The sequence below is a fragment of the Aethalodelphis obliquidens genome, unplaced genomic scaffold (assembly GCF_003676395.1).
Source record: "Aethalodelphis obliquidens isolate GAN/ISIS:26980383/991018 unplaced genomic scaffold, ASM367639v1 scaffold26, whole genome shotgun sequence".
Classification (NCBI taxonomy): Eukaryota; Metazoa; Chordata; class Mammalia; order Artiodactyla; family Delphinidae; genus Aethalodelphis; species Aethalodelphis obliquidens.
The window spans coordinates 478,737-506,097 of record NW_020837970.1 but is presented as its reverse complement, the minus strand read 5'-3'; the positions used below and the strand labels follow the sequence as shown (position 1 = coordinate 506,097).

The following is a 27,361-nucleotide window of genomic DNA, read 5'->3' as shown; positions in this document are numbered from 1 at the left end:
TTTACCTTACTCTCTTCATCTGGAAGTAAGGTAGATTAGGCCACATGATTTCTAAGGTCCTTTACAATTCTCACTTAAAACAGAAACACTCAACACATACCTATGAGATTGGAACATATAAATGAGAAACCAAAAATATTTCAATGTATGTAGAACTTAACCCATTAGGAGATAAACATCTATGAAATATTAAGAATATTTTTATAAAGAAATGGATGGGTTAGTGTAACTCTGGAAGTGCCTGCAGTTGGGAGAGGGTTGGCTAAAGTTAGCAGTACAGAAAGAAAAAGCAGTGGTACAGGGTGAGAAATGAGTAGAGCGTGGTATACACAGCAGTTTGGGTAGAACACAGAGAGCAGTAAAAGATGAGATTAAGAACCAGAGGTGGGTGGAGTCTTAAGCAGGGTCACCTCAGTGTATAACTTCAAGAGGCAGTGTTCACATCAGAATCTGGCAATGCCCAGCCAGAGTAGCTACCTCTATACAGTGGCGCTGGCCCTAATGTCAGGCTTAAGAGTTCACACTGGGTTTAATAGGAAGTTAGGGAGCCAGTAAAACAAACAAACAACAAACAGAAAAACTTTGAGGAATGTGATGGAATGGCTTTCGGGAAGATTAATCTGCATCAGGGCGCAAGATGAATAAAAAAGGGCCTAGAGTCCTAGACCATAGCTAGGAGACTGGTGTAGTAATTTATGTGTAAAGTAATAGGAATCTAACTTGGTAACTGTTTTGAGGTTAAAAAGGAAGGTTTAATTTCAAGAGAAATTTGAAGAACAAGTTAGTGACTTGTTCAGTCACTGGATTTTAGGACCATAAAGAGGGAGAATCTCCTGCCCCTGTACCATAGACTTAGAAGGGAACTTCTCTTATTCCCTTTTGGGATTTGGCGACAATTTTGTATGAGTGATGATTTTGCATGTGTAATACTTATATTGTGATACATGAATTGCCATTGCGTTAAGAGAGGACTACGAAAGTAGGCTTTTGTATTTATCATCTGTACCCTTCAGAATAATTGACAATGTATGTCACATCTAATCTTCCATCATCACCACCTACTGAGATCGCTATTGTCAAAGTCACCAATGACTTCCTTATTGTCAAATACAGTGGTCATTTCTTTGTTTATATTTTATTAAACCTCACTAGTGTTTAAGACCATTGGCCATGCCCTCCATGAAACATTTTTTTTCTCACAGCTTCCATGATACCATACTTGACATATACCAGCTCCTTTTGCTGGTTCATCATCTTCTAACAGATCTCTACTTCTTAGAGTGCCTCTGGCCTTTGTCATGAATACCCTCTACATGCTTCTAGGTAACTCTTCACTCTAAATACTATCCAAATGCCAATGATTCCCAAAACTATATCCCCAACCCTGGAAAACAACAACCTCCTAACTAGTATACCTACTCTGATTCTTTTTCCCCTATTCTGTTATCAACATAGCAGTCAGAGCGATCATTTAAAAAAGTAAATCAGATCGTGTCACTTCTCTAGTTAAAACCCTCCAGTGACTTCCCATTGCATTTAGGATAAAATCTGAACTCCTTGCCCTAGCTTCAAAATCCTGTGTGATGTAGTCCCTGCCCACCATTCTAAACTATAGTTCTTACCACTTTCCCTCTCTGCTACTGCCATTCCAGCCTTACTCACCTTTTAGTTCCTGGGACATTACTCCTTTATTGTCACCTTAGACCCGCTGCTCAGAATGCTCTTTCCTCTGATATTTGAATTGCTTGTTCCTTGTTCAGACCTTGGCTTAATTAAATGTTATCTGCTCAGAAAAGCCATCCCTCAACAGTTAGTATAAAGCATTTACATAATTATTCTCAATTTTTGCAATTATAGCATGGCACTTAGCACCATCTTCATACCTACATACTGGTAATATCAACTGAGAGTCCAATTCTCTGAGCATAACCTCTTCTACTAATTCTTAACACCCTTTCTCAGATTCATCCATATGTTTCTCATATTATCAGTTTGAGGTGCTAGTTCTTACCTAATTATTTTTAAAAGATTATTTATAAAGAGAAAAAAAGAAAGCAAAGCAAAGCAGAAAAGTGTTTCAAACTGCTAAGTTCTAATTTTTCAACACCAGAACCAGTGTGCTGTTACTTACGTGTGTCTTCACAAATTCCTCTACTGAGTAACCAGACTATGATCTCCTTAGCAGGGGTTTTACAAAACAATAACTCTAATTAAAATATATGACACTATGTAATTCTTTTATTTACATATTATTTTTCAGTTAATAGGCTTTATCATTTATCTAATGCCAGTCAGAGAATAGTAATTTATTTAAAATTTAGTTTATGTGTTTGTGTGTTTGCTTTATAAGACTGATAATATTTTGTTGCATGTATATCTTTCTATGCATGTGTAATTCCACAAACACGTGATCATAACATTCTTTTGAGAGTTGTGTTTCACTTATGATGTAGATAATCTTTCCTTGTCAAAAGTAGATCTATATCATTATTTTAGATAAAACTGTACCACAGTATATTTAACCAGTCCCTTTTTGTTGGACATTTAGATTGATTACAATTATTTTTGACTGGTATAAACATTTTAATAAATATCCTTCAACATTCATCTCTGTGTACTTGTTCTATTATTTCATTGGAATAAATTCATGGAATAATTTTTATTCATATTATTAGATTGTCCATCATAAGTTTGAAAGGACGTTATTTTTAGAGAAACTTTCTTTTTGGCAATCCCCCAGGGGTTCTCATGCTTCTCTTGCCATTTTATTCCATATATGAGGGGGGTGCAATCTACTACCTTGGCAGGCTTTAGAAGTACATTGAACAGTATATACAGCAGCCCAATGGTAGGAAGGACCTTCTTCTGTTTCCTTGAGACAGAGCTTTGAAGTATCCTAGGTTTTTGTTTTAAATCAAGGATCCAGAGGCACCACCATTAAGTGTTTATGATGAGTTCTGATTGAGAGGGGCTCCTGGTTAGGGCCTCCCAAGAAGGAAGTGGTGGTTCTGGTCTCTCCCCTAGGTTTTTTATGAAGTACTTCTGAAGAACAGAGATTCATAGACTCTCAAGGTTGAAAGAACCACTGCAAGTCTAATTCAGTTTCCACTTGACAGCTAAATCCCTTCAACCACACCCCTGGCAATTGTTTATCAGTCTGTTTGTGCCTTGGTGATGAAGAATTTACTTCCCAAGTTAGTCTGTTTCACCTATGGGTCATTCTGATTATTTAAGGTTTTCCCAGTGGCCAAATTATTAACCTCTTTTGTTGGAGAGAACAGATGAAGAACTTTAAGATGGCTGAACTCCGGAGCCAGAAGAGTGTGCCACAAAAAAGGAGCTAGTCTGGTCATGGCTTCTAGTCCGACTGTGGTGTAAGCACTATCCTCATTGAGGTTTTGGGGGCAGAGGGACTATGATTTGATAGATTAATTCCCACTGTCAATTGTCATTGATAGCCTGTGACAACTTATAACATCCTTTCTGTTCTTTTCAAAGTTATATTTTACATCAAATAATTTATCTCTTTTAAAATGTATAGCTAGTAGGTAAGCCTTAGCAGCCCGTATTTGTCTAGATTTGCAGCACTTTTTGTTTTTGTAAAGAGTAAATTGTTTTCAGAGACCCAAAAATTATACCTTATTTCTTGAGTAAGCTATGTCCTCAAAGTATCGTCGGATCTAATGAATTTTCTTTAGTATGACATAAAATTTCCCAGTTCCTTAGTCATATTCTTTATTACAGTAAACTCTGCGCTATGGCAGAGGTTTTAGAGATTGAAATTATCAAAATTTTAATAATGCAACTTTTCTAATGACTACTGTGATTTAGTATTCTCATTTATTAAAATTCAGACACTCATAAATTTTTCCTGACAAGTTCCTAAAGGTTGTCATCACGTAACAGTTCTTTAAAATTTTTATTGGAGTATAGTTGCTTTACAGTGTATAACAGTTTAATTTTTATCACTTTAAACTTGGTAATTTCTAGTATATGAGTAAGCCATTTCCTGATAGGGTTGTTTTTTATTTTTTTACAGTAGCTCCTTGTTAATTATCTATTTTAAATATAACAGTGTGTACATGTCAATTCCAAACTCCCAATCTATCCCCCTCCCCACCCTTCCCCCCAGTAACCATAAATTCATTCCCCTTTCCCACCCTTCCCCCAGGTAACCATAAATTCATTCTCTAAGTCTGTTTCTGTTTTGTAAGTAAGTTCATTTGTATCATTTTTTTTCTTAGATTCCGCATATAAGTGATATCATATGATATTTGTCTTTCTCTCTCTGACTTAACTTCACTTAGTATGATATCTCCAGGTCCATCCATGTTGCTGCAGGTGGCATTATTTCTTTCTTTTTAATGGCTCAGTAATATTCCATGGTATTATATATGTACCACGTCTTCTTTATCCATTCATCTGTCAATGGATATCCTGCTAGGGTTTTGGAGATAAATTATAATTTAAAAAAAATACTGCCAAATATATATGAGACATTACTTAGGCTGTGAACCATCCTTGGTACTCACATGGAGTAACTGACATCTTGACATCATTCAGCTTTCCATAGTGTAAGAGCCACTGCTCTGCCACAATTCTTAGCTCTGCAGGATTACCCCACAGTCCGAGAGAGGAAAAAGGATGAGCCCAGAGAAATCTCCCGGGAGCTAAAATCATCCCATGTAGCCAGCCCATGGCAAGCCTGAGCTAGCCTTGAAAACCCACAGAACCATCAGAGAAAGGTCTGAATGGATTTGTTTTTATGTCTTTTGCTTCCCTCTGAAGGACACCATGGTTTAACTCAGTGAGTCCCAGGAGACCACAGGAGACCCTTGGCTTATGACCTAATTGGTTCCTGGAGGGAAGTTGAAAGTTGAGACCTCTTTTTTTCCCCCAGTTTGGCACATTATTATAAATTATGGTCCTTTTCCTGGAAACAAATCCTGTACCACAATATTCCAAAATATATTGTTAAAATATATGTTGAATACATATTATTTATATTTTTACAAATGTCTATTAAAGTATATAAAGGCAAAATTTGTAGCCACAGTGAAAGGAAGCATGTGTGGGGTAGTTAGGGACTCAGATTCTAGAACCAGACTTGTGTAGGTTCAAATTTCAACTTTGCAACTTCCTAGCTGGGTGATCTTGGGCAAGTTATTTAACCTCTCTATGCTTCGGTTATCTATAAAAATGGTGGTAATAGTCCCTTCTAGAGGTGCTTTGAGGAGTAAATGAGTTAATGTATAGAAAGTAGTGAGAACTGGCAATGCCTAACAACATTACTAAGTGCTGGCTGTTATTTTATATATTGCAAATGGTCATTTTAGGGACTGAATGGTCTTAAAATACCAGCTCAATCAAGTTGGCTCTCAAGACTCCTTCTTTTCCTGGTAAGGCCTTCCTGAGGCTAGAAATAGGCACTCGTCGTCATACTCTTCAAGGCTATTCACAATCAGGCTCCAGTCCTGCCTTTTCTACACTGTTTTTGTACAAATGCTCCGCTCAAGTTGCACTTTCTCTCTCATGGTTCAGCTTAACATCTACCTCTTTGGCAAAATTTTACCACTGTTATCTGAACTTCTTTGGAATTTATTATATGCTTCAGTGTTCTATTGTTTTAAAAAATCGTCCCTGAATCAAATCCTCTGAAACTATTAGCTATGCGCAGTACAACTTTGTGTCCCCTTGTCACCTACTACAGTGTGCTAGGCACTTAAAATATGTGTTGCTTAGCTGGCAGAGATAAGAGAAAGCAACCTTTTCAAGTTTGCACTATAAATTGAATTTCGTGTGTGCATGTACACATGCATGCATGTTCAACCTGCATAGCAGGTTAACAGTTTTAAAGACTAACCGTGCTTTTAAAATTGGAGGACTTGTGAAAAAAATTTAATTTAATATATCTAAGTGAAACATCTGCAGGTTAGATTGTTTGGAACTGCCTAGTAACCAAAAAATATCACACTTCATATATTGCAATACAGGCCTGCATCTCCTGTTGGATAATTATAAAATTTCTTCCTCTGAAACTACTACCACTGCATAGCAAGGAAAGAGAAGGACCCTGTGGCTGTGAGTGTCCACATCACAGAATTAGGGCTCTGAGAACAAGGAACTAGTTCAGGAAGGGAGAGGGAGAGAAAGGGAGAAACATACATTTGTATCTGCCTCTTTTTCTAATATTTAATAACAGTAATAAAACGTCTTAGCTGAAAATATTTATATGACCTAATAAGACATTTTGACCTTTTGGCTATTGGCGAAGTTTTGTGTGTGAAAACTATTGTATTTGATGTCCAAAAATATCATTATCTAAAAGATTATAAATGTACTCCTAAATCTTAAACATTTTAATTGAAGTTTACATAAAAACAATTTTATGCCGTAATTTTAACCGGCTTTGTCTTAAATGAAATTTTGAATTATCCATCATCATCTGACTTCTGTACCTTGTGAATTAAGAGTTTATTGGGTTTTTTAAATAAGTTTGTTTATTTATTTATTTTGGCTGCATTGGGTCTTCGTTTCTGCGTACGGGCTTTCTCTAGTTGCGGTGAGGGGGGGCTACTCTTCATTGCGGTGCTCGGGCTTCTCATTGCAGTGGCTTCTCTTATTGCAGAGCACGGGCTCTAGGAGCGTGGGCTTCAGTACTTGTGGCTCACGGTAGTTGTGGCACATGGGCTCTAGAGCACAGGCTCAGTAGTTGTGGCGCACGGGCTTCGTTGCTCCGTGGCATGTGGGATCTTCCCGCACCAAGGCTCGAACCCTTGTCCCCTGCACTGACAGGCGGATTCTTAACCACTGCGCCACCAGGGAAGTACCAAGGGTTTATTGTATTTTAATTGCCTCACTTTTATTCTCTTTTCACTCTTTGTTAGTGAATATACTTGAATTTGGGCTATGGTATTAGTTATTTTAGACATAAAAAAATGAGTTCTTGTAAAGCAGTTATACTCCAATACAGATGTTAAAAAAAAAAGAGTTCTTGTCAAGAATACCTTAAAGCAAGGACCCATCTTTCTTTCTTTCTTTTTTTTGATACCAGATAGTCTGGATGAATATTTTGAATATGATGCAGAGGAGTTCTTGGTCTCTCTGGCCTTGTTAATAACAGAAGGACGAACACCTGAATGTTCTGTTAAAGGTCGGACGGAAAGTTTCCATTGCCCTCCAGCACAGTCCTGTTACCCAGTAACTAGCAAACATGAATGTAGTGATAAGCTGGCCCAGGTGAGAACTGTGTTTTGAATGTTTTTTATCTTTTATATAAACCTGTTTAAATTCTGTCATTGACTTTGTTAAATCACAATTATAATGTTCACATTTAAGTATAAAATTGGTCACAACATAAAGAAAAGGTACTAATCCTGAACTGCAGCTAATAATTTTGGCTGTGAACAAGGCTCTAAAAGGCTTTTCCATCAGCAGGCAGGTGGGCAGCCAGTTTCATACCTGCCTCCACACACACCAGATTTAAGATTATCTTTGTTACTATGAATTAGCTTTTCTTTAGTTTTAGTCTCAGCCCCGGTTCATCAACTTTGTGTTCTTGTTTATTTAATAGATTGATGTTCATAATTATTTTCCCCACATTAATCACTTTCCCTCTTATATCCCTCCCCTTTTTAATGGGAGGATACTTTTTGCTATCATTAATGTTTTTGTAGAATACTGTTAAAAATATTTATTTTGATATGTAGCGTATAATTTGCTGTAAGGATTTTCCTCCCAGTTAGTCTCTTAACTGTAGTCCAAAATTTTAAACTTCTAAAAATGTTGTCTACTTTGAGTGTTTAATGAAAATGAGTTTTTAATATTTTGATCTTAGAATGAATCTTTCCTCTAATTAATGATGATGTAATTAACAAATGAGGCGAGGCTGGGCCATCTTGCGGCCTGTCAGACATTGGGCATGGCAGTTCTTTTTCCGCAAAATAGAGCAAAGATATCCTCCCCGGAGAAAATTTGCATCTTAATTGTTGTTTGCTACTAATCCCCACACTCTAGAGCTCCTAGTGCTGATGCATTGTTTAATGAGGAAACCTAAATAGGCAGACAAGCCTGAGCTGAGCCCTGCAATAGGCAACTCATTTTCATACAGATATCTGCTTTACAATTATATTTTTCAAATTTAAATATAAAATTGGGTGGGCTCTTGAGCCATTTTGCTTATCTCCATCTTCTCCAAGTGTCGCCAAGCCCGACGAACTAGGTCTGAGGTCGCATTATTGTGGAAGAATAACCTTCCAATCATGGTGGAAGTGATGCTACTACCAGATTGCTGCTACAGTGACGATGGGCCCACCACAGAAGGGATTGATCTAAATGATCCTGCAATTAAGCAAGATGCGTTATTATTAGAAAGATGGATATTGGAGCCAGTTCCTCGACAGTAAGTTGAACTGAGTTTGAAGTTGTCCTTTGTAAATCAGGTTTTCCATTACTTTCTATAAATTATTTTAATAATATATCATATCTTTGAGTCCCTCTATTTATGTAGTAAAATTTACATATTTAGTACTTATGTGACTTCAAATGACACTGGTAAATGCACTCTTATACTCTTGAAAGCACATGTCCTGAGTGATATGTTTATTTCAGCTTTTATCTTTCTAAAATTTAGCCATTTTGTACTTGTTGACATTTAGATGATGCTTTTTTACTTCCCTTAGGAGTGGCGATCGATTTATTGAAGAGAAGACTCTCCTATTGGCTGTCCGCTCATTTGTGTTTTTTTCTCAATTAAGTGCTTGGCTGAGTGTTTCTCATGGTGCTATTCCACGAAATATTATTTACAGGTATGTCTAGGGCAGAAAAAGGACAATGTGTATTCAGCTACAGTGGTTAGCTACTGAATGACATTTTACCTTTTAGGCAGTTTATATCCTTCATTTCTAAATATAAGTGGACAAAATTTACTGAAATTAAAAATTAAAAACTTTACTTGTTTTTCAAAACAAGTTGGAGAAATTTAGATATGACTCAATATGCATTTTGCTTCTTGGGTTAAATCTGGTGTAGAATAGTTTTCAGAGAACTTTTTAGCTTACTTTACAGAACTAACAATGAGAATGTACCACCATTATAAATAAAGTGGAAAAACTTTCTGGGTTGCTGAATTTCCATAATGGTAGACTTAATTTTTAGATCCTGAAAATTATAAACACACAGGCTGCTGAACAACTGTCTTAACTGTCTCTTTAGGCAGGTGGCCGTGAGATAGAGAGTATCTCTTAATCACCATGCGCAACAGAATTAGCTGAATCCATTTATTTAGTAGTAAATGGAAAGTCCTTTTTTCTGTTTTGACAACAAATTTTAAATTATAGTATTTTTGAGCTTTAATGCTTTAATAGAATGGTGTTCTTAAAAAGAAGATGGTCTCTATTCCAGGTATAATCTATTTATGTTGGTTTTGTTAGAATGACATGCATGGTAAAGTAGGTTAAAATAAAATCTCAATAGTAATTAATGCAAACAAAGATAAGTATATGACTGTTTAACATTTTTTAAATAACATATAATAATGATATGTTTTATAATCCACTGATTCCATTTTTTTCTGTGTGATTCTAGAATCAGTGCTGCTGATGTAGACCTACAGTGGAATTTTTCACAAACTCCAATTGAACATGTGTTTCCTGTTCCCAATGTGTCTCACAATGTGGCCTTGAAAGTCAGTGTTCAGTCCTTGCCCAGACAATCTAATTATCCAGTTTTGACCTGTAGTATTCACACTAATATTGGCCTTTTTGAGAAAAGAGTTCAAGACCATGAACTTAAAACCCATCAGCACCGAAATTCTACTGAAGCAGAGCAATGTAGTACAAACAGTTCACAGCGTCTGTGTAGCAAACAAACTTGGACCATGGCACCCGAAAGCATAATATTACATGCAAAAAATGGCACAACTCCAGAATATACTGCAGCTGTCAAAAATGTCAAACTATATCCGGGCACTAGTGGTAAATCTGACTATGGAACATCTCAAGGCAATATTCTGGGCTTCAGTGGTATAGGAGATAAAAAGTCACATGAAACATCAGTGAGAACTTTAAAATCATTTTCAGTGATTGATTCTAGTGAATCTAGCCGCCAGAGTTCCTGGCAGTCAGTTGGTGAGACTAATCCTTTAATAGGCTCTTTAATTCAGGAGCGACAAGAAGTTATTGCAAGAATAGCTCAGCATTTGATTCATTGTGATCCAAGCACTTCACATGTTTCTGGACATCCACTTAATACACAAGAATCTAGTTCACTTAATTCAAAGCTTTTCCGGGTTTCACAAGAAAATGAAAATGTGAGAAAATGTAAAGAAACGTTCTCCATTTCTTTTGGTAATCCAGCGCTCACCTCCTCAGAAGACACCAATGAAGGGAAAATTCGAGTAAAACCAGAAACTCCTCGAAGTGACACTTGCATTTCTAATGGTCTTCATTCTGATCAGTCTGTTGGTGAGATTAATCCTTTGATAAGCTCTTTACTCCAGGAGCGGCAAGATGTCATTGCAAGGATTGCTCAGCACTTGGAGCACATTGATCCAACAGCACCTCACATGCCCCGGCAATCATTCAACATTCAGGACTCCAGTTCAGTTCCTTCTAAAGTGTTTAGGAGTTCCTATGAAGACAGAAATTTGTTGAAGAAGAACAAGGATGACACCTCTGTTTCCATTTCTGATACAAAATTTTCCTTGTTAGATAACATCAGTGAAGGGAAACACTTAACACCTAATAAACGTTTTAGTTCTTTTAAATGCAATAGTAATGTCAAGCCTTCTTTGAAACCTCAAACAAGAAGAAATCTGCATCAGAACAATCCTAGTGAAATCCAAAGTACATTTCAAGAGACACAGAACAAAGCCACTGGTTTAATGACTCCTTCAAATATGTCTCTTTGCAAAGAAGATAACTTAGATTTCACAATCAGATTGGAAAACACACTTTCTGAGTGTCAATTTAAGGAACAAGAAATTGACAATGAAATCAATAAACAGTATTCAAAATGTAACAGTATTGACAAACAGATGTGCACAAATAAGTATAAGGACAAAATAATAATAAATGAAAATTATAATCCAGAATCTTTTAACAATCACCAGTTTGATCATTCAAAAAAAAATGACTCGAAAATAAATGTTACTGTGTTGGAAATGTCTGGATATTTGAACAAACATGCAAATGAGTGCTCAGATAAAAACTCAAAAAAGCCTAAGTCATGCGAACAAAATACTCAACTTAATAGTATAGAAAATTACCTCAATAAAGATAGTGAAGGTTTCAAATGCAAAAAGCCAAACCAATTAAACAATGAACAGGATAAGAAAGAAGATCCAGTTGATGAAAAATCTCAAAACTGTTCTCAGAGGAAGAATATAAAAGACTGTTTGTTTACGTGTGAACGCCTGAAAAATAAAGAGGTATTGGTAGGTAATATCTAACATTTCAAATGTAATCCTCAAACATTTGTTATGGTTTGAACTTTGTTTACAGGAGATCTAGTTAGGCCCAAGATGCCCATTATCTATAGAACTCACTGTCTGATATAATAAACATCCTTGTAAATAACCCGCCCACTTCAGAGCAAATGCTAGGTAAATTCTTCCTGTTGCCTTTTTTTGTTTATTTTAATACTGTGAACAGTTGCTGGAGAGTAAATAAGAGTCAGAAATGAAACTTGTATCATTAGCTTAAGGTATTGTTTGACAGCAGCTCTGGCCTAGTACAAGCAGTGTGCCCATTGTGTTATGCCTAGGAATACCTATAGTGAAATAACTGGGCTGTTGGTCAGAATACCCAAGTGTCAGTCCTGACAATTTGGTCCTTGAGTGAAGCTGAATAAATCACGTAACTTGTAAAACCCTCAGTCTCCTCGATTTTAAAATAAGAACGATGAATATCTTTTGCTTATAGTTGTGGTGATAATCAAATTATAGATCTTTAAACATTTTGTAAGCTTTTAATGCACTACCTAAATCAAAGATATTTAAGTTAGTTCCATTTTATTTGTCTACCAAATCACTTTTTAACTTTAGAAAATTATTACTAGGCTTAAATTTCCTTTATTTTTCCAAGAAGTATCACAAATTTATATCTCAGTTATATGGAAAACTACTTAACTGCCTCAATCCAAATCTGAATGACCTTGATTCATCTTCTTTATCATACAAATTAGTTTTGCCGGACATTAGAGTCTTAAAAGTATGCCATGTTTCCAATTAATATTTTTCAACAGACGATCTCTTTCTAACACATGGGTTTAATCAAATGACAGTTTCCAATTTCCTAAAACTATAATTGTCACAAAAACCTACCCTGGCCTTAAGAATACTAGCTTTTCACGATCCTTTCTGGTACCTAATAGGGAGACTTACTTTGACCATGGTATTTTTCAAGCCACTAAGATTTGTTTTTTCGTACACTTACTTTAAATATAATTATATAGCATTTACTGGATGCCCAGGCACTCTTCTGAGTGTTTTATACATGCTGGCTTACTAAATCCTTTCACTACGCTCTGAGGTTAGGCGCTATTACTAACTCCAGTTTACAAATGAGAACTCTAGGCCCAGAGAGGTTAAGTAACTTGCCCAAGGTCATAAAGCTAGTAAATGGTAGAGCCAGGGCCCCAATTATTCTTCTCTGATTTTTATTCATGTGTTTTTATGCATTTTTTGTTTCTGGTATAAATTTGCCATTTTAAATTCTTAAGAATTAGTCTATTTCTTATATCACTTCAAAAACATGATACTGTGACTGTGTTAAGTATATTTTAAAATTCACATTTAAATTTTTGTATCATGCTGTACCAAATTATATTTTCTGAGAATGGCTCTTGCTACTGACATAGTTTTATATTTTAGAATATTTTACTAATTTTTTTCTGTGAGTTTTTTTTTTTCACAGATTAAAAGAATTGAATATTAGCTTACTAGATGATAGACTGAGTTGTTTTTTTTTAAAACAAACTTATTTATTTATTTGTTTTTATTTTTGGCTGTATTGGGTCTTCATTGCTGTGCGTGAGCTTTCCCTAGCTGTGGTGAGCGGGAGCTACTCTTGGTTGAGGTGCAAGGGCTTCTTATTGCGGTGGCTTCTCTTGTTGCAGAGCACGGGCTCTAGGCGCACGGGCTTCAGTAGTTGTGGCTCGTGGGCTCTATAGCACAGGCTCAGTAGTTGTGCATGGGCTTAGTTGCTCCACAGCATGTGGGATCTTCCCGGGCCAGGGATTGAACCCCTTGTCCTCTGCATTGGCAGGCGGATTCTTAACCACTGCACCACCAGGGAAGCCCAGACTGAGTTTTGATAAATATGTTGATAAGGCAATTGTGTTTGGACATACTTTTTTTAGAATATTTGAGTTTATTCATCAACTTAGAAAAAACTCTTAAACACTGTTTTTTGATTAAAGTGTATATATATGTGTGTATAGATAGTTATATAGGTTGTTAGCTTTACCACCAAGGATGTAATACCTCAGTAGATGTTAAGAATAAATCTAGAAACAAAAAAATTTTAAATATTGCCATTAAAATCTAAATCTTTTCCTAGCAGAGAACTATACCACTTAAACACTCAAGTGTCTGGCGGAAACATAATTTTCATTCCTTGGATGGAACCTCAACCAGAGCCTTTCATCCTCGAACTGGATTGCCTCTTCTTTCCAGTCCTGTAAGTGTTTTTCTCTTATTTTATGTTTAGACTTGCAAAACATGTAAAATGTTTGCAAATCACTTTATCCAAATTTTAATTGAAAAAATTTAAATACCTTCAAAATAAATTTCTAGTGGGAAAACATTTATTTTTTGATACATGTAATAGCTAAATGTTAATATGGAAAAAGGCAGAAAAAATGAATAAAAATGAATTTATTGTATTAGGATTATAAAATTTCTCTGAAATTCTTTTGTCCAGCATATTAATTCTCACTAATGTAAAGAAAATACTTAGTGTAAAGTGGATTTTCTCTAAATAGATTTGTATCATAGTACTGTGGCTGGTTGACACCACCAGCTGAATCATCTGGGAATCAAATTTGTGGCTGTCTTTGACTTGCGACCTGTACAGTTAATCGTCTTATTTTGAGACGTTTCCCCACTCTACATTTACTAATAAATTTATAGATCTGAGTGTGATGGTTAAGAACCTCGCTTTGGCATCACGCTGACTTCACCCTAGCTGTGTGACATTAGGTGAGGAATATTGTCTCTCTGAGCCTCAGTTTCCTCATCTGAAAAATGGGTGATAATGTCTACCTTAGTGTTGGGAAGATGATTAGTATCATTCCTGGTAAGCATTTGATAGTCGCTAAAGCTGCCATTTCGGTTAAACCAGAGGTAAGCAGTCAATATCCTAGTAAACTAAAAACATGTTTATTTTTGCTATTGACATAATTTTTGTTTTTATGTGAGTTTTTTTAAGTAAACTCAAAGCATACAATATCTAGCATATTTTCAAAAATTAATTCTTGAATAAGAGATTTAGTTTTAAATTTGTAACTTGGACCTTAGGTGTTTATTTTAGGGAAGTTGAATTCTAAACAATTTAAAATAACCCCAAATGTTTGACCTATGTATGAGGTGCTTTCAAAATGCCCAAGTGATGAGGAAAAAACTTACAGCATCATGCTGGTGTAAAAAGCACTACAGACTTCTGTTCAATGTGGTGGACTGAGTTAATACAAGAAGATCCTTCCTCCTTCCCAAACACAAAAATCCTGGACAAAATATAACACAACTTTTAAATACATAATATAGTGTAAGTGCAAGAAAGGTAAATCTCCAAAACTCACTTGGGGCAAATTATGACCTTCTAGGATATCTAAATCTAATATAGTGCTAGGGTTTAATGCTCCTGCTGGATCAGGAGTCAGGTCTATACCGGTCGTAGCTGGGACCTAAAACCAAACTCCATAAAGCCAGAAACAGGTGAGGACTGCCATTCTAGAAATGGGAGAAGAGAAAAGAAATCACCTATTTACTTAAGGGGTGCAATAGGAGGGATAGAGTAGATGGGAAAAGAAGCCCCCAAAAGAATTTGGACCTAAGCCTAAGTCACCCATGGTTAGGGGGTTCTGAATTTGTGCTGTCTATGAGAAAACATGAAACTATCCCACATCTATCACCCATGGCACCAAGGATTTATTTTCATGGAAGATAACTCTTACTGAGGATGATCTCAGGGGAATTAAAATTACAAAGCACCTTAAAAGAATCAGCAAGAAGAAGTGGGAAAATTCATATTTAGGAATCCTGTTATCAGAGCAACTTGAAAGAGAATCAGAAATAATTCTTTTTAAAATGTTTCAAGACAGGGAGATCATCTTGGTGCTTTGTGTCCATCTAGAGGGGTGGGATAGGGAGGGTGGGAGGGAGGGAGATACAAGAGGGAGGAGATACGGGGTTATATGTTTATGTATAGCTGATTCACTTTGTTATACAGCAAAAACTAACACAGCATTGTAAAGCAATTACTCCAATAAAGATTTTAACATAAATAAATGAATGAATGAGTGAATGTATGTTCCAAGAGATAAATGAAGATAAAGACAGGGAACTGAGATAAGAGAACATGTGGGATTGGAAAAATAGAAATCAAAAATATGAAAAATATAATTGAAGTGTACACACACGTGCGCATACACATACACATGGATTAAATGGTGGACTGGAATCAGCTGAATAGAGATTTAGTCAATGGATAGACACGTATTAAGAAAGCACCTAGAATAAAGTGCAGAAGGGAAGAGAAATGGTAAAATATGAAAGAGCCCTGGAGGATAAAATGAGATGTTCAGTATAAGCCTAGTAGAAATTCCAAAAGGAAGGCTAGATGGAATGAGGAAAATGCAGTATTGGAAGAAATGAAAGTAGAAAACTTTCCTGAATTGAAGACATAAGAATTTGGATTGAAGATTTCACATTAAGTTCTAACTCCAAAATATAGAATGGTGTGCTTGTACAACTCTCAAAAATATTGAGGTTTTTTAGACTTTCAGTATCATCTGTTTCTTAGTCACAAATTAGACCAATCACTCAGATACTTTATACATATTTAACATTAATTCTAGAGACAAATCCGTCTAACTTGTATGTTGTATGTGATTTTACCTTTAATTTACACTTGGGTCTTTCATTTTTAGATCATTTTTAGCTAGTTGGTGGTTTGTCTTAAATGTAATTTGTTATATAATAGTGGTTAAAAATCCACAGTAGTATTTTTCAAACCTATTCTCTGTGAAGCCCCAGCCAGGGTTCTGGGAAATGTGCAGTCGGGTAGGGATGGTTAAAAGAACAGTAGAGTTGTCAGGACCCCAGACTCCCATCGCCATTTAATTCTTTTTTTCCCCCTTTTATTGTAAAGCTATTAATCATTTATTCCTACCCCCTCAATACAGAAGTATATAAAGTAAAAAAGTAAAAGTCTTATTATATTATATGTTGGGATTACATGTAAGATTTGGTTTTAGAAAAAACTGGTTCTGGTTCTTAAAAAATCAAAACCGAGGGAATTCCATGGCGGTCCAGTGATTTAGACTCAGCGCTTTCACTGCTGTGGCCAGGGTTCAATCCGTGGTTGGGGAACTAAGATTCCGAAGTGCGGTTGGCCAAAAAAAGAAAAAAAGAAAAACCTAGTAAAAGTGCTTTTATTAATCATCTTTTTTTCCAAACTAGTTAATAAAATGAGGACATAGGGACAATATGTAATAAAGAGCATGATTTTAATAAGCTGTTAGGAGAGAAGTTTTATTATTTTTTAAGATATGCTTAGCTTTCATTTGAAAATTGTTCTGTCAATTCAAGAAAAAAATTATAGTCTTCTGAAATTCTTTTGAAACCTAACAAGTGATTATTTTAACCTTAGGTTCCTCAAAGAAAGGCACAATCAGGTTGCTTTAATCTGGATTCTTCATTACTGCATCTGAAAAGCTTATCATCTAGAAGGTATTTATCTTAAAATTCATTAGTGTATATGAAATAATCTTGCACAAAATTCTAGCCTTTCACAGTAAATAATGTTGACTCTGAAAATCAAACTTTGAACAGGAATCCCATTTTTCAGTTTATCATTTTCAAGATGATTTCACACATACAGTTATTAAGGATGAGTGAGGGAGAAATTAAGATGATGAGTAACTAACTATATACAGTGGTCATTATGATAAACAAAACACTTACATTGGTTTTAACATTTAAGTGGGTTTGTCTGTTTCTGGTCATTCACCTCCTCCTTTGTCTTATACTCCTTTGCAAAAAATCCTTGGCAATTTGTTCCATGTTGACAAATAATACTCTCATTATATTCCTTAGTCACATAAGTTTGCCTTTGTATTCTAATTTTTAACTTAAAATGAAGATTGATATAGAAGACTGCATTACAATATTATATATTTCCAGTAGATGCTGCTATGTGATATGTTATAAATTCCACCTTGAAACCTAGGATGTTATTTATATTCTTTATCAAATATTATAACAAAGATTATAAAATCTAATCAGGAATTTAAAATGAGATATTTCATATCTTAAAATTTGGTTACATTAATTTTTTATTATGGTAGTTGAAGTAAAATTGATCAGATCCTCCTAATTTAATTTGTACAAAAGTGAATTAGAAAATACTGTTGTTAATATGTCCATTTGCTGATTTGTTCTTTTTTTAAATAGTCCTCGACCATGTTTAAACATTGAAGATGATCCAGATATTCATGAAAAACCATTTCTGAGTTCTAGTGCTCCACCTATAACAAGTCTTAGTCTCTTAGGAAATTTTGAGGTAATGTTTTTTGAAACTATTTTAAGAGTTGAAGTTTCCTAACCTAGACCCATGGTGTCATTTATGTCATTTGTTCTTAAAAAGGAAATAAGTGGATTATATTTTTCTAAAGCCTTGAAATCACCTCCTTTCCTTTCCCTTTTTCTTTTTTCCTTATCCCTTTTTCCTTTTTTGATTTCCCTTTTTCCTTTCCTTTTCATGAGAAGTAAAGTTGGGAGAATTGTTGGCAGTGACATTTTAGAATTGGGTAGCTGGTGGAGGAGATGCAGGACTTAGGTGAAATCAGGTTGGATGGAGGTATCCGTTACTCGAGCTGGAAAGTAGACTTGACCGCACCTTCTTACCTGGTAAAACTGGCTCTGGGACCCAGGAAGGATGATGGTGGGCTGATAGCAGCTGATTCATGATCAAGGAGGCTGATTTTCAAAATCAAATAGTGCTTTGTACTATATTTGCAACTCCTCTGTAAATCTAAATTTATTATAAAATAAGATTATTTTTAAAAAATCAAATGGTTAAAGGTCTCTGATACATGTGCTGCTTTATTTAATGACTCTTCTACTTGGGATCAAGTATATCAAGGGTTTAGTTTTCTTCAATTAGAAAACAATCTTAAACATGAACCTGTAAATGACATTTAAAAAAAAATTTTATTGGAGTATAGTTGATTTACAATGTTGTGTTAGTTGCAGGTGTACAGCAAAATGAATCAGTTATATATATACATATATGCACTCTTTTTAAGATACTTTTCCCATATAGGCCATTACAGAGTATTGAGTAGAATTCCCTCTGTTACACAGTAGGTCCTAATTAGTTATCTGTTTTATCTCTTTTATATATAGTAGTGTGTATATGTCAATCCCAGTCTCCCAATTTATCCCTCCCCCCCTTTACCCCCCAGTAACCATAAGTTTGTTTTCTACATCTGTAACTCTACTTCTGTTTTGTAGATAAGTTCATTTGTACCCTTTTTTTAGAATCCACACATAAGCGATATCACATGATATTTATCTTTCTCTGTCTGACTTACTTCACTCAGTGTGACAATCTCTAGGTCCATCCATGTCACTGCAAATGGCATTATTTCATTCTTTTTAATGGCTGAGTAATAGTCCATTGTACATATGTACCACATCTTTTTTATCCATTCCCCTGTCAGTGGACATTTAGGTTGCTTCCATGTCCTGGCTATTGTAGATGGTGCTGCAATGAACATTGGGGTGCACTTATCTTTTTGAATTATGGTTTTCTCTGGGTGTATGCCTACGAGTAGGATTGCTGGGGCATATGGTACTTCTAATTTTTGTTTTTTAAGGAACCTCCATACTGTTCTCCATAGCGGTTGTACCAATTTACATTCCCAACAGTGATTTTAGGGAATTCCGTGGCAGCCCAGTGGTTAGGACTCCATGCTTCCACTGTAGGGGGCATGGGTTGGATCCCTGGTTGGGGAACTAAGATCTTGCATGCTGAGAGTTGGGGCTAAAAATATATATATATATATATATAAGTGTTTTTATATGTATGTGTGTGTGTGTGTGTATATATATATATATATATATGTATGTATGTATGTGTGTATAAACATATATAATCACCTATGACCTTGCTCAACTTGCTTATTAATTTTATTGATTTGGAGGGGGCGGATTTTTGTATGTAGATTCCCACATCATCTACAAATAGGGACAGTTTTATTTCTTACTTTGTAATTTGTATGCCTTTTATTTCCTTTTCTTGTAGTTTTGCACTCAGTAGGGCCTAACATGCATGCTAGTACAATATATTCGTTTAAAGTCACAAAAATCTGAATAAAGTCGTAGACTACATTGGATCATTGGCCTTATCCATTAGCATTTTTGTGCTCTTTTTCTGAAATTTTCATACATCCTTAGAACATGTTTCTTATTTAAGAAACATTTATTGAGTACCTACTATGTGTCATGTTATATGCTAGGAATATAAAGCTAAATAATAAACTGCCTGCCTTAGAGAAGTTTACAGTCTGCTGGAGAAGTTGGACATATAAATAATCTATAAACCGAAGTAATTAGCACTGTAATAGAAATTTTCTCAGTCTCCATATATTTGTTCTCTCTGCTAAGGGACTGGGAAAGTTTTACTAAGGAGCTGTCATTTGAGCTTAGTTACAAAAGTTGAGTAGGAATTTGCCAAGTAAATTGTGTGAGAAGTGTCAAGGGATTCTAGACAAAGGGAGCTACATGTGCAAAGGCATATGTGTAAAAGTAGTAAAAGAGCATGGTGATATTCAAAAGCATCATCCAGAACTGGAGTATAAGACTGCGTGCAAGTGAGGAGAGCTGTGGTAAGAGATGTAGGGTGGGCCTTACGTACCATGCTGTGAATATTTGACTTCATCCTGTGGACATCAAGAAACACAAAGTTTTTAACCTGGTGGGTAACGTAAGACTTTTTTTTTTTTTTTAAAGAAAAACTCTGGCAGTAATACAGATGATACACTAAAGATGGAATAACTAATTAGAGGGTATTGCATTTGTTCAGAGGAGAGGTTATGAGGGTCTGAGCTAGGTTACTGGTGTTGAGAGAGCTGAGGCTGTGAGACTGAGAGGTCCCATCAGCAGGGTATGGATTGGATTGATTGCAGGGCAGGAGGGAGATATAGAAGGCTCGTTGTAACATAGGTCTCTTGGTCTGGTCTTTTTGACACGGGACTTGAGAATTGCTGATACCACTTTCAAATTTAGACTCATGAGGGCTTGGAGTGTTTCTTTTCAAAGAATTACTGAATCAAAGAAATGTTACTCACATTTCTTGATGTATGCATATATATGTTGATATATGTATAGGAAGGAGAGCTTGTGAAAGGTTTAACATGTTTCTCATACCTGGAAAGATAAACACTAAATTGTTAAAAGTGGTTTCCTCAGCAAATGAGCTTGGGAGAGATGGATAAGGAGCTTCTCTGTTGTTTGTATTTATGTACTTTTAAATTTTTCCCAATGTGTATTTACTGTTTTTTAAATTAAACTAAACAATAAAACATATGTCACATCCAACAACAATTTTTAAGAGGCAGTTGTTTTTCAGTTAAAGTTATGAGTACTTGGCTTTCTGTTTTGATGGAACTTCTGTATATGACCTGTTAACAAGTTTTCAAGTGCTTCTCTGTGGCTAACAGTAGAAATATACTCTGAGGAATAAGAAAATTTCTGATATTATACCTGCTCTGGTAGAGCATACTTTCTTTACAGAGATAAGAATAACTCATTAAACGATTATATCAAAATAATGGTGAAAAAAAAAATAATGGTGAAGTTCAAAGATAGTTCAGTGTGGGGTTGGAATAGTAAGGAGGCCAAACTTTGTAAGGTGGTAGAAGATTGATTTGGGAGGGGGTTGATTTCAGGTCAGATGAACATTTGAAATGAGGGCATGGCAATGGCAGTGACCACTTTTCTAGTGCCAGAAAGCATACTAACATATTTCTTTAAATAGAAAGAAGGAATGAATGTGTTAACTTTTAAATTTTATTTCTTAAAAATTCTTTTATTTTGCCTTCCAGGAGTCTGTCTTGAACTATCGTTTAGATCCTCTCGGCATTGTTGATGGCTTTACTGCCGAGGTAGGGGCAAGTGGTGTTTTCTGCCCCACTCATTTGACTCTTCCAGTTGAAGTGTCATTCTACAGTGTTTCTGATGATAATGCTCCCTCTCCTTATATGGCAAGTATTTTTAATTGTCTTCTTCTGCTAAAATCAACCATCTTAATGACAAATACCTTTAAGTTTAAAGAGATTTAGTACTACTTTGGTGCCATGCTTGAAAATATAAAGCATTTCCTAAGAGGGGATTGAAGGCTGCATAGAGATGAATATGCCAGAATAACACCTCACAACTTCTTTCTGAGCAAGCTCTAATAACAGATATCCTCTATTACATTTGAGGATTGTGCTGAAAATTTACTTGTTTCTATGTAATATGAAAAAATGATAAAATTTTGATTAGTGACACTGTGATTCCATATCTTGCTGAGTTCACGCAGATTCTCAAGTGCTTACTGGGCACTCTAGTCCTAACAGTGTTGCCTTCACTATGATCCTCATCTCAGTAGAGTTTAGGTAAAGATTTGGTGACGTACGGCTTTTGTGATGCCCTTTCACCCCCTTTCTCCTGTTTGGTTTATCTTTGGACCATTCGTTTTCCAATCCTAGGGTTCTTTAGAATACTAGCTATTTCTGACTCCATGCCAATGTTTTAGTGGAGAGTAAAATAGCTAAGAGGAATAAGAGCACTGTCTTGAGCCTTAGGATCCTATAATTTTATCTTTCCCATCTTTTATTCCAGTGGATTTGAGGATGAAATAAGCCCTCAACTGCAAAAATGATACCAAGTCCTGGTGTGTGATTACTATCAGCCCTTTTCCAAAAGACAAGTTAGTGGCTAGCAGTGCAAGTCTGTAAGAAGTTTACATTGATGGTATAAAATATGGAGTCAGATCTGGGTTTTTATGTTAGGTCTTACTTTGAGAAATACAAATTGCAGTAGGCATAGAAATATACAGCTCTGGTCTTGCTACTTGAATTTCCTAACTTACCTCCTGACCCAATTGCTTCCTTTCTAATATCCCTCTCCCCCACCTTCTAGGTTCCTCAAGGACATTAGCAGCAATGTCTTTTGTTATTAATAAAAACTATGAAAAGCAAATTCTGCATAATTGAGAAACAACAGAGGAAGGGAAGTTACAGTTTTTTAGGGACCTAAATGCAGTCTACTCATTATTGATGTAGTTTGTTCACGGAAGGTTGTTAAGCCTTATTCCATTCTAAGGGTGAAATTTTAATCAAGAGTCTGATTGGTGTTTCATACTTTGATCTAAAAAGCACAGTGGTGTCATTTATTCAAAGTTTTCTTTTTTCAATAATAATAACACTTGTGGGTCATAATTGTAAAGATGCATAACAGTGGTTGTTATAAAAAACAGAGGCCCAGTTCTTCACAAGCCTACCCAGTTATCACATATACCACTTGTTACTCATTTACCATAGTAAGATGTATCCACTTTCCAGTATAATTTTGAAAAAATAACTGTTAATTTTAGATAATTAATAAAATGGAAAATATCATTGAGATAAGCTCAATACCAGAAAAAATGTGTATCTTACTGGAATGCTTACAATATTAGAATATAGCTATAGGGCTTCCCTGGTGGCGCAGTGGTTGAGAGTCCGCCTGCCGATGCAGGGGACATGGGTTCGCACCCCGGTCCGGGAAGATCCCACATGCCACGGAGCGGCTGGGCCCGTGAGCCATGGCCGCTGAGCCTGCGCGTCCAGAGCCTGCGCTCCGCAACGGGAGAGGCCACAACAGTGAGAGGCCCGTGTACCGCAAAAAAAAAAAAAAGAATATAGCTATAAAGATGGCCATTCTGCTTTACTGGGACATCAAGAAGTCTCATTAGTTTCAGGTATTCTATTGGCACATGGTAATAAAGAATGGAAAGATAAGATCTGAGGTCATTAGTGTACAGAGTCCCTGATGACCATTAGGATGAGTTAGAAACAAGTAAAAGAGTGAATTGGCTGAAAGTCAGCTCAAAAAACTATCTTTGAGTGAAATTCATGAGCAAGAGGTAATTTGAACTATGCTTTAAAAAAGCAAAATAACATTAATTCTTGACCTTGGTTGACATCTAAAAAAATAAGGATTAAGAGATAAAGGATTTAGGGGGAAAGTGGGGGTCGGGGGTGGGATGAACTAGGAGATTGGGATTGACATATATACACTAATATATACAAAATAGATAACTAATAAGAACCTGCTGTATAAAAAATAAATTAATTAAATTAAATTTTAAAAAGAGAGAGATAAAGGATTTTATCACTCTGTCTCCAGAAAGCACACACAAATGATCACAGATTTTGAATAAATATTGAAAAGAGTCTAAATTAGGTTAAGTTAGTCTATCCTTTAAGAATCTTTTTCTTACTTTTCTCTGATAATATTCTTTAATAAATTTTCCAATATGTAATTGTTTTTACTCATTAGGAATGGGTTCCCTTTACAAATGACCCAGTCCAAATCTTAGACCACGGATCTTTCCTACTGTAAATTAATCAAATTAATCTTATTCGGTAGGGAGTGTTATTTGTATTTTGGTAGTTTAGTCTGTTTTCAAAGGTCTGATCATGTTTTGATAAGATAGTACATATCACAGACCAGTGGAGCTGAGACACCAAACCCCTATTTGTTACTCTAATAATAACCTTGGGACCTCTCATGACAAATTATACAAATGACTTGCAAGGGTGAAATTTTAGCACAGAGAATTCTGTCTTTGTGGGGTAGAGATAGTACAGGGCTTTTCATTAAATAATTCCTTTTAGACTAGCTCAAAGCCATACAAATGTCTCTCTCCAATCCTATGTCAGTAGTAAAAATGTTCTCCAAGTGTTACGTAATATGGCAACATTTCACTGTTTAGAAACTATTGCACGGTGGAACCAGGCAGAAAGGTCTAAAGCAGTTTTGCCCGTGGCAAATTCATGGTATGACTTGCTTTATGATCATATTAACAGCACTATATATTTTATATATTTTCTTCTATTTATAATTAACGAAATTAAGATGTACCTCCTTCAGTTTTACTTAGCTTTGCATATTCTCTATTCCCCAGTCACTTGAGAATTTTTTGTGTAAGATTTTGACCAAATTTAGTTCATCTTAATCTACCTATTCCATCCTAAAATGCCAGAAGAAAATGTATTTTTCTTCTTTATGTTAAATACAGTAACTTTCTAGGTGGAAATATTAATATGCCAACCAATTAAAATAATGAAATTTAAAAAAAAATAATAAATTTAATAATAATACAAATAAAATTCCAAATACTTTCCCAATCCCTTCAAAATTCCTAACTTGCCATTGCCAATACTAGTCTTATATTGCTTAGAAATTATTGTTGTAAAGTGTTGCCTTAAACTTTGAGGGGTTTTATCCATATTCTTTCTTTATAAATTGATTTAGTTACTGTTATTATGTTCTAAAATCTATTAGAGTTGTATTGTGTTAAAGGAAGTAAGTGTAGGCTTGGTAGTAGATTTTCCCTCACCAGTTTTCTTATATATATTTAGCGGAGGATGGCAAGGAAAAACAGTAATATATTGCCTGGAGCAATGTGATTAGAAAGGTAGCTATTATTTAGATATATTCTGCTTTTTCTTTCTGGAACTAGGAAGAAGAGGAGCATTATATACCATAGCATTTTTTCATGTAGAGAAGATTGTAAGAGAAAAATTATTAAAACTTCATTACTGTGTTGGTTAGGGATGCAGTTTGTTGATATGCTGTTTTCATGCTTTAAATGACCATGTAATCATATTTGTTAAGAACCACATATGTCTTTTCAGTGCCCATTTCCATGAACATTTCCCATTATTAACGTATTAATTTAATATTCTGATTGTCAATTGCTGTTCACTTGGAGATTAGGTATTCACATATTAGAGTCTGGCCTTCCCTTTTACCTTTGTCCACTGCTTTCTACCCCCCACCGCCTCCCCTGGTCTGTCTTTCAAACCCAACAAATGTTGCCTGATGGGACAGTCCTGTTTTATATTTACTTTTACATAAGGTTGACACATTTTGCAGGTACAGTGTAAAATGATGGGATATGAGTTGTAGAGCATGCAATTATTCTACTTAACTACTCAAAAGAAAACTATTCACCCAGTTAAATGAATCAGCATTTGTTTCTTAAAGCCACCTAAGAATTAAGTATCACAGTCACCACCTGTAGTAATTTGGTCATCCTGGTTATCTAGAAACTTTCACACATTCAGTCTTAGCTTCCCGTGTTTTAATTTATACTGTTCGTCATTGTTTCAACTTCTGCAGTGATTACAGCATCTTTCTCAGAAAACTATTTTATATAATATGGCAGTGCCTCTCAAACTTTAATGTACATATGATATCATCTGGGGAATCTTGTTAAAATGCAGATTTGATTTGGTAGATCTGGGGAGAAGCCAGAAATTATGCATTTCTAACAAGTTCACAGGTGATGCTGATGATGCTGGTCTGTCTCTAGTCAGAAGTCCATATGTGTATATAACAACTCAACTTTCTGACTGAAGAATTGACTTCATTTTTGGGAAAGACTTAGGATCAGTCCTCATTCCTGAGTTTCTGTATGTCCAAAGACCAATAAATTGTTTTGCTTCATTTCCCTGCTCCCACATGGTACAAGAGAATAATCCTGTCATCTCCCTTTATTTCCTTTTTAGTTAAAGAACTTCTCACTTCTATATCTTATATCTTAATATTAATTTCAAGCAGTATGGTCATTGATGTTATGTATTGTTTATTGAAGCATCTCTTGGAAGAACAGTAAATTGTTTCCTAGTGAGGTGGGATCCTCACTATTTCATATTCATAGAATGTATCTCTATTAATTCAATGTGAATGTTTTTCCATACAAATACAATTCTGAAATGTTAGTAATTACATGATTTATTATTCTTATTTTAGTCTTTTATGTATATATATGCATCAGTTTGTACTCAGTTTGTCTTCTTTTATTTCAAGGGTGTGATTACTTTAGAGTCCCTTGGTAAAAGGGGTTATCGAGTACCTCCTTCAGGAACAATACAAGTGGTATGTGTTTTATAGCCTACAATTGCAATAATCATTCTCTCACATACATATAGAACTTAGCCCTTTCTCCTGCTACTGCTGCTGCAACAACTTTGGTAAGTAACAGTGGGGCTGCAGCTTTGTTTGGAGTTTCCCTGCTCTGCCTCAGGAATGACCATTTGGGGACCTCCATAAAAGGAAAGCATTAATAAGCTAATCAAGGTGAATGCTTTAGAAAAATAGTGTATGACAGTTAACATAATTTAAATAGAGCTATTTTCAGTATAATTAGAATTTAGATTACCAGTACCTTCTACTTAATATAATAAGCCGGACTGAGATTGACCTATGTAAAAGGAGACCCCAAATATTAGTATTGCTTTGTCAGGGAAACATGGGAAGCAAAATTATATTATCCCTACTGTAATAATTTCTAAAATTGATTTAATGAGACGGTTACACAAAGCAGAAATGCAGTCCGACAGATGTCAGGGCAAAGAATGCCTCTTTCCTTTTGGTCTAGGTGTAGATCTAGTTTTGGCTTAGGAGAACTCTTCTAGCCCAGAGCAGTAATCCTTCATCATCCTTGATCTAGGGTTCTCAGAAGAGTAATTTTATATCAAGGCCAGTTTGTGATTGAGTTCATCTCCAAGTCAGACCCAGGATAATCCTGTAAGCGCGCAAGTCTATTACAGTGTTGGCTCTTGCAACTCTTGGAAGGAGTCTAGCTGAGATTTGTCAACTGTACCTCAATAAAGCTGAAATTAAAAAAAAAAAAAAAAAGAGTCTAGTTGAGTTCCTCACACTAAGGATCTGGTCTAATCCAGCAAGCCTTTTGATGACCTTTGGCTTCAGTGTGATCAGTGCTTCGAAGGACCACTTTTACTCATCTTCGTTGTTCCAGTATAGCGAAGAGTCTGTACATTTGTTTATTTCGTATCACACAGGAATGAAACATAGTAC

The 27,361-nt window shown here is 35.4% G+C and overlaps 1 protein-coding gene across 10 annotated transcripts in view; it reads left to right on the top strand.

The window, feature by feature from the left end:
- Positions 1 to 27,361, top strand: part of ATOSA (atos homolog A) — an 87,245-nt gene that overhangs the window by 55,233 nt on the left and 4,651 nt on the right. For 5 of the 10 annotated variants that reach the window (XM_027123054.1, XM_027123055.1, XM_027123053.1 and 2 more), the window contains 9 exons: positions 7,055 to 7,239; positions 8,199 to 8,401; positions 8,682 to 8,807; positions 9,586 to 11,434; positions 13,560 to 13,679; positions 16,872 to 16,951; positions 17,675 to 17,783; positions 21,331 to 21,489; positions 26,351 to 26,419. In XM_027123054.1, the coding sequence (XP_026978855.1) occupies positions 7,055 to 7,239; positions 8,199 to 8,401; positions 8,682 to 8,807; positions 9,586 to 11,434; positions 13,560 to 13,679; positions 16,872 to 16,951; positions 17,675 to 17,783; positions 21,331 to 21,489; positions 26,351 to 26,419 (2,900 nt within the window). Of the gene's footprint in view, positions 1 to 7,054; positions 7,240 to 8,198; positions 8,402 to 8,681; positions 8,808 to 9,585; positions 11,435 to 13,559; positions 13,680 to 16,871; positions 16,952 to 17,674; positions 17,784 to 19,529; positions 20,202 to 21,330; positions 21,490 to 26,350; positions 26,420 to 27,361 lie in introns of those variants that run through there. The other 5 variants (XR_003436338.1, XM_027123056.1, XM_027123059.1 and 2 more) reach the window with 5 other exon arrangements.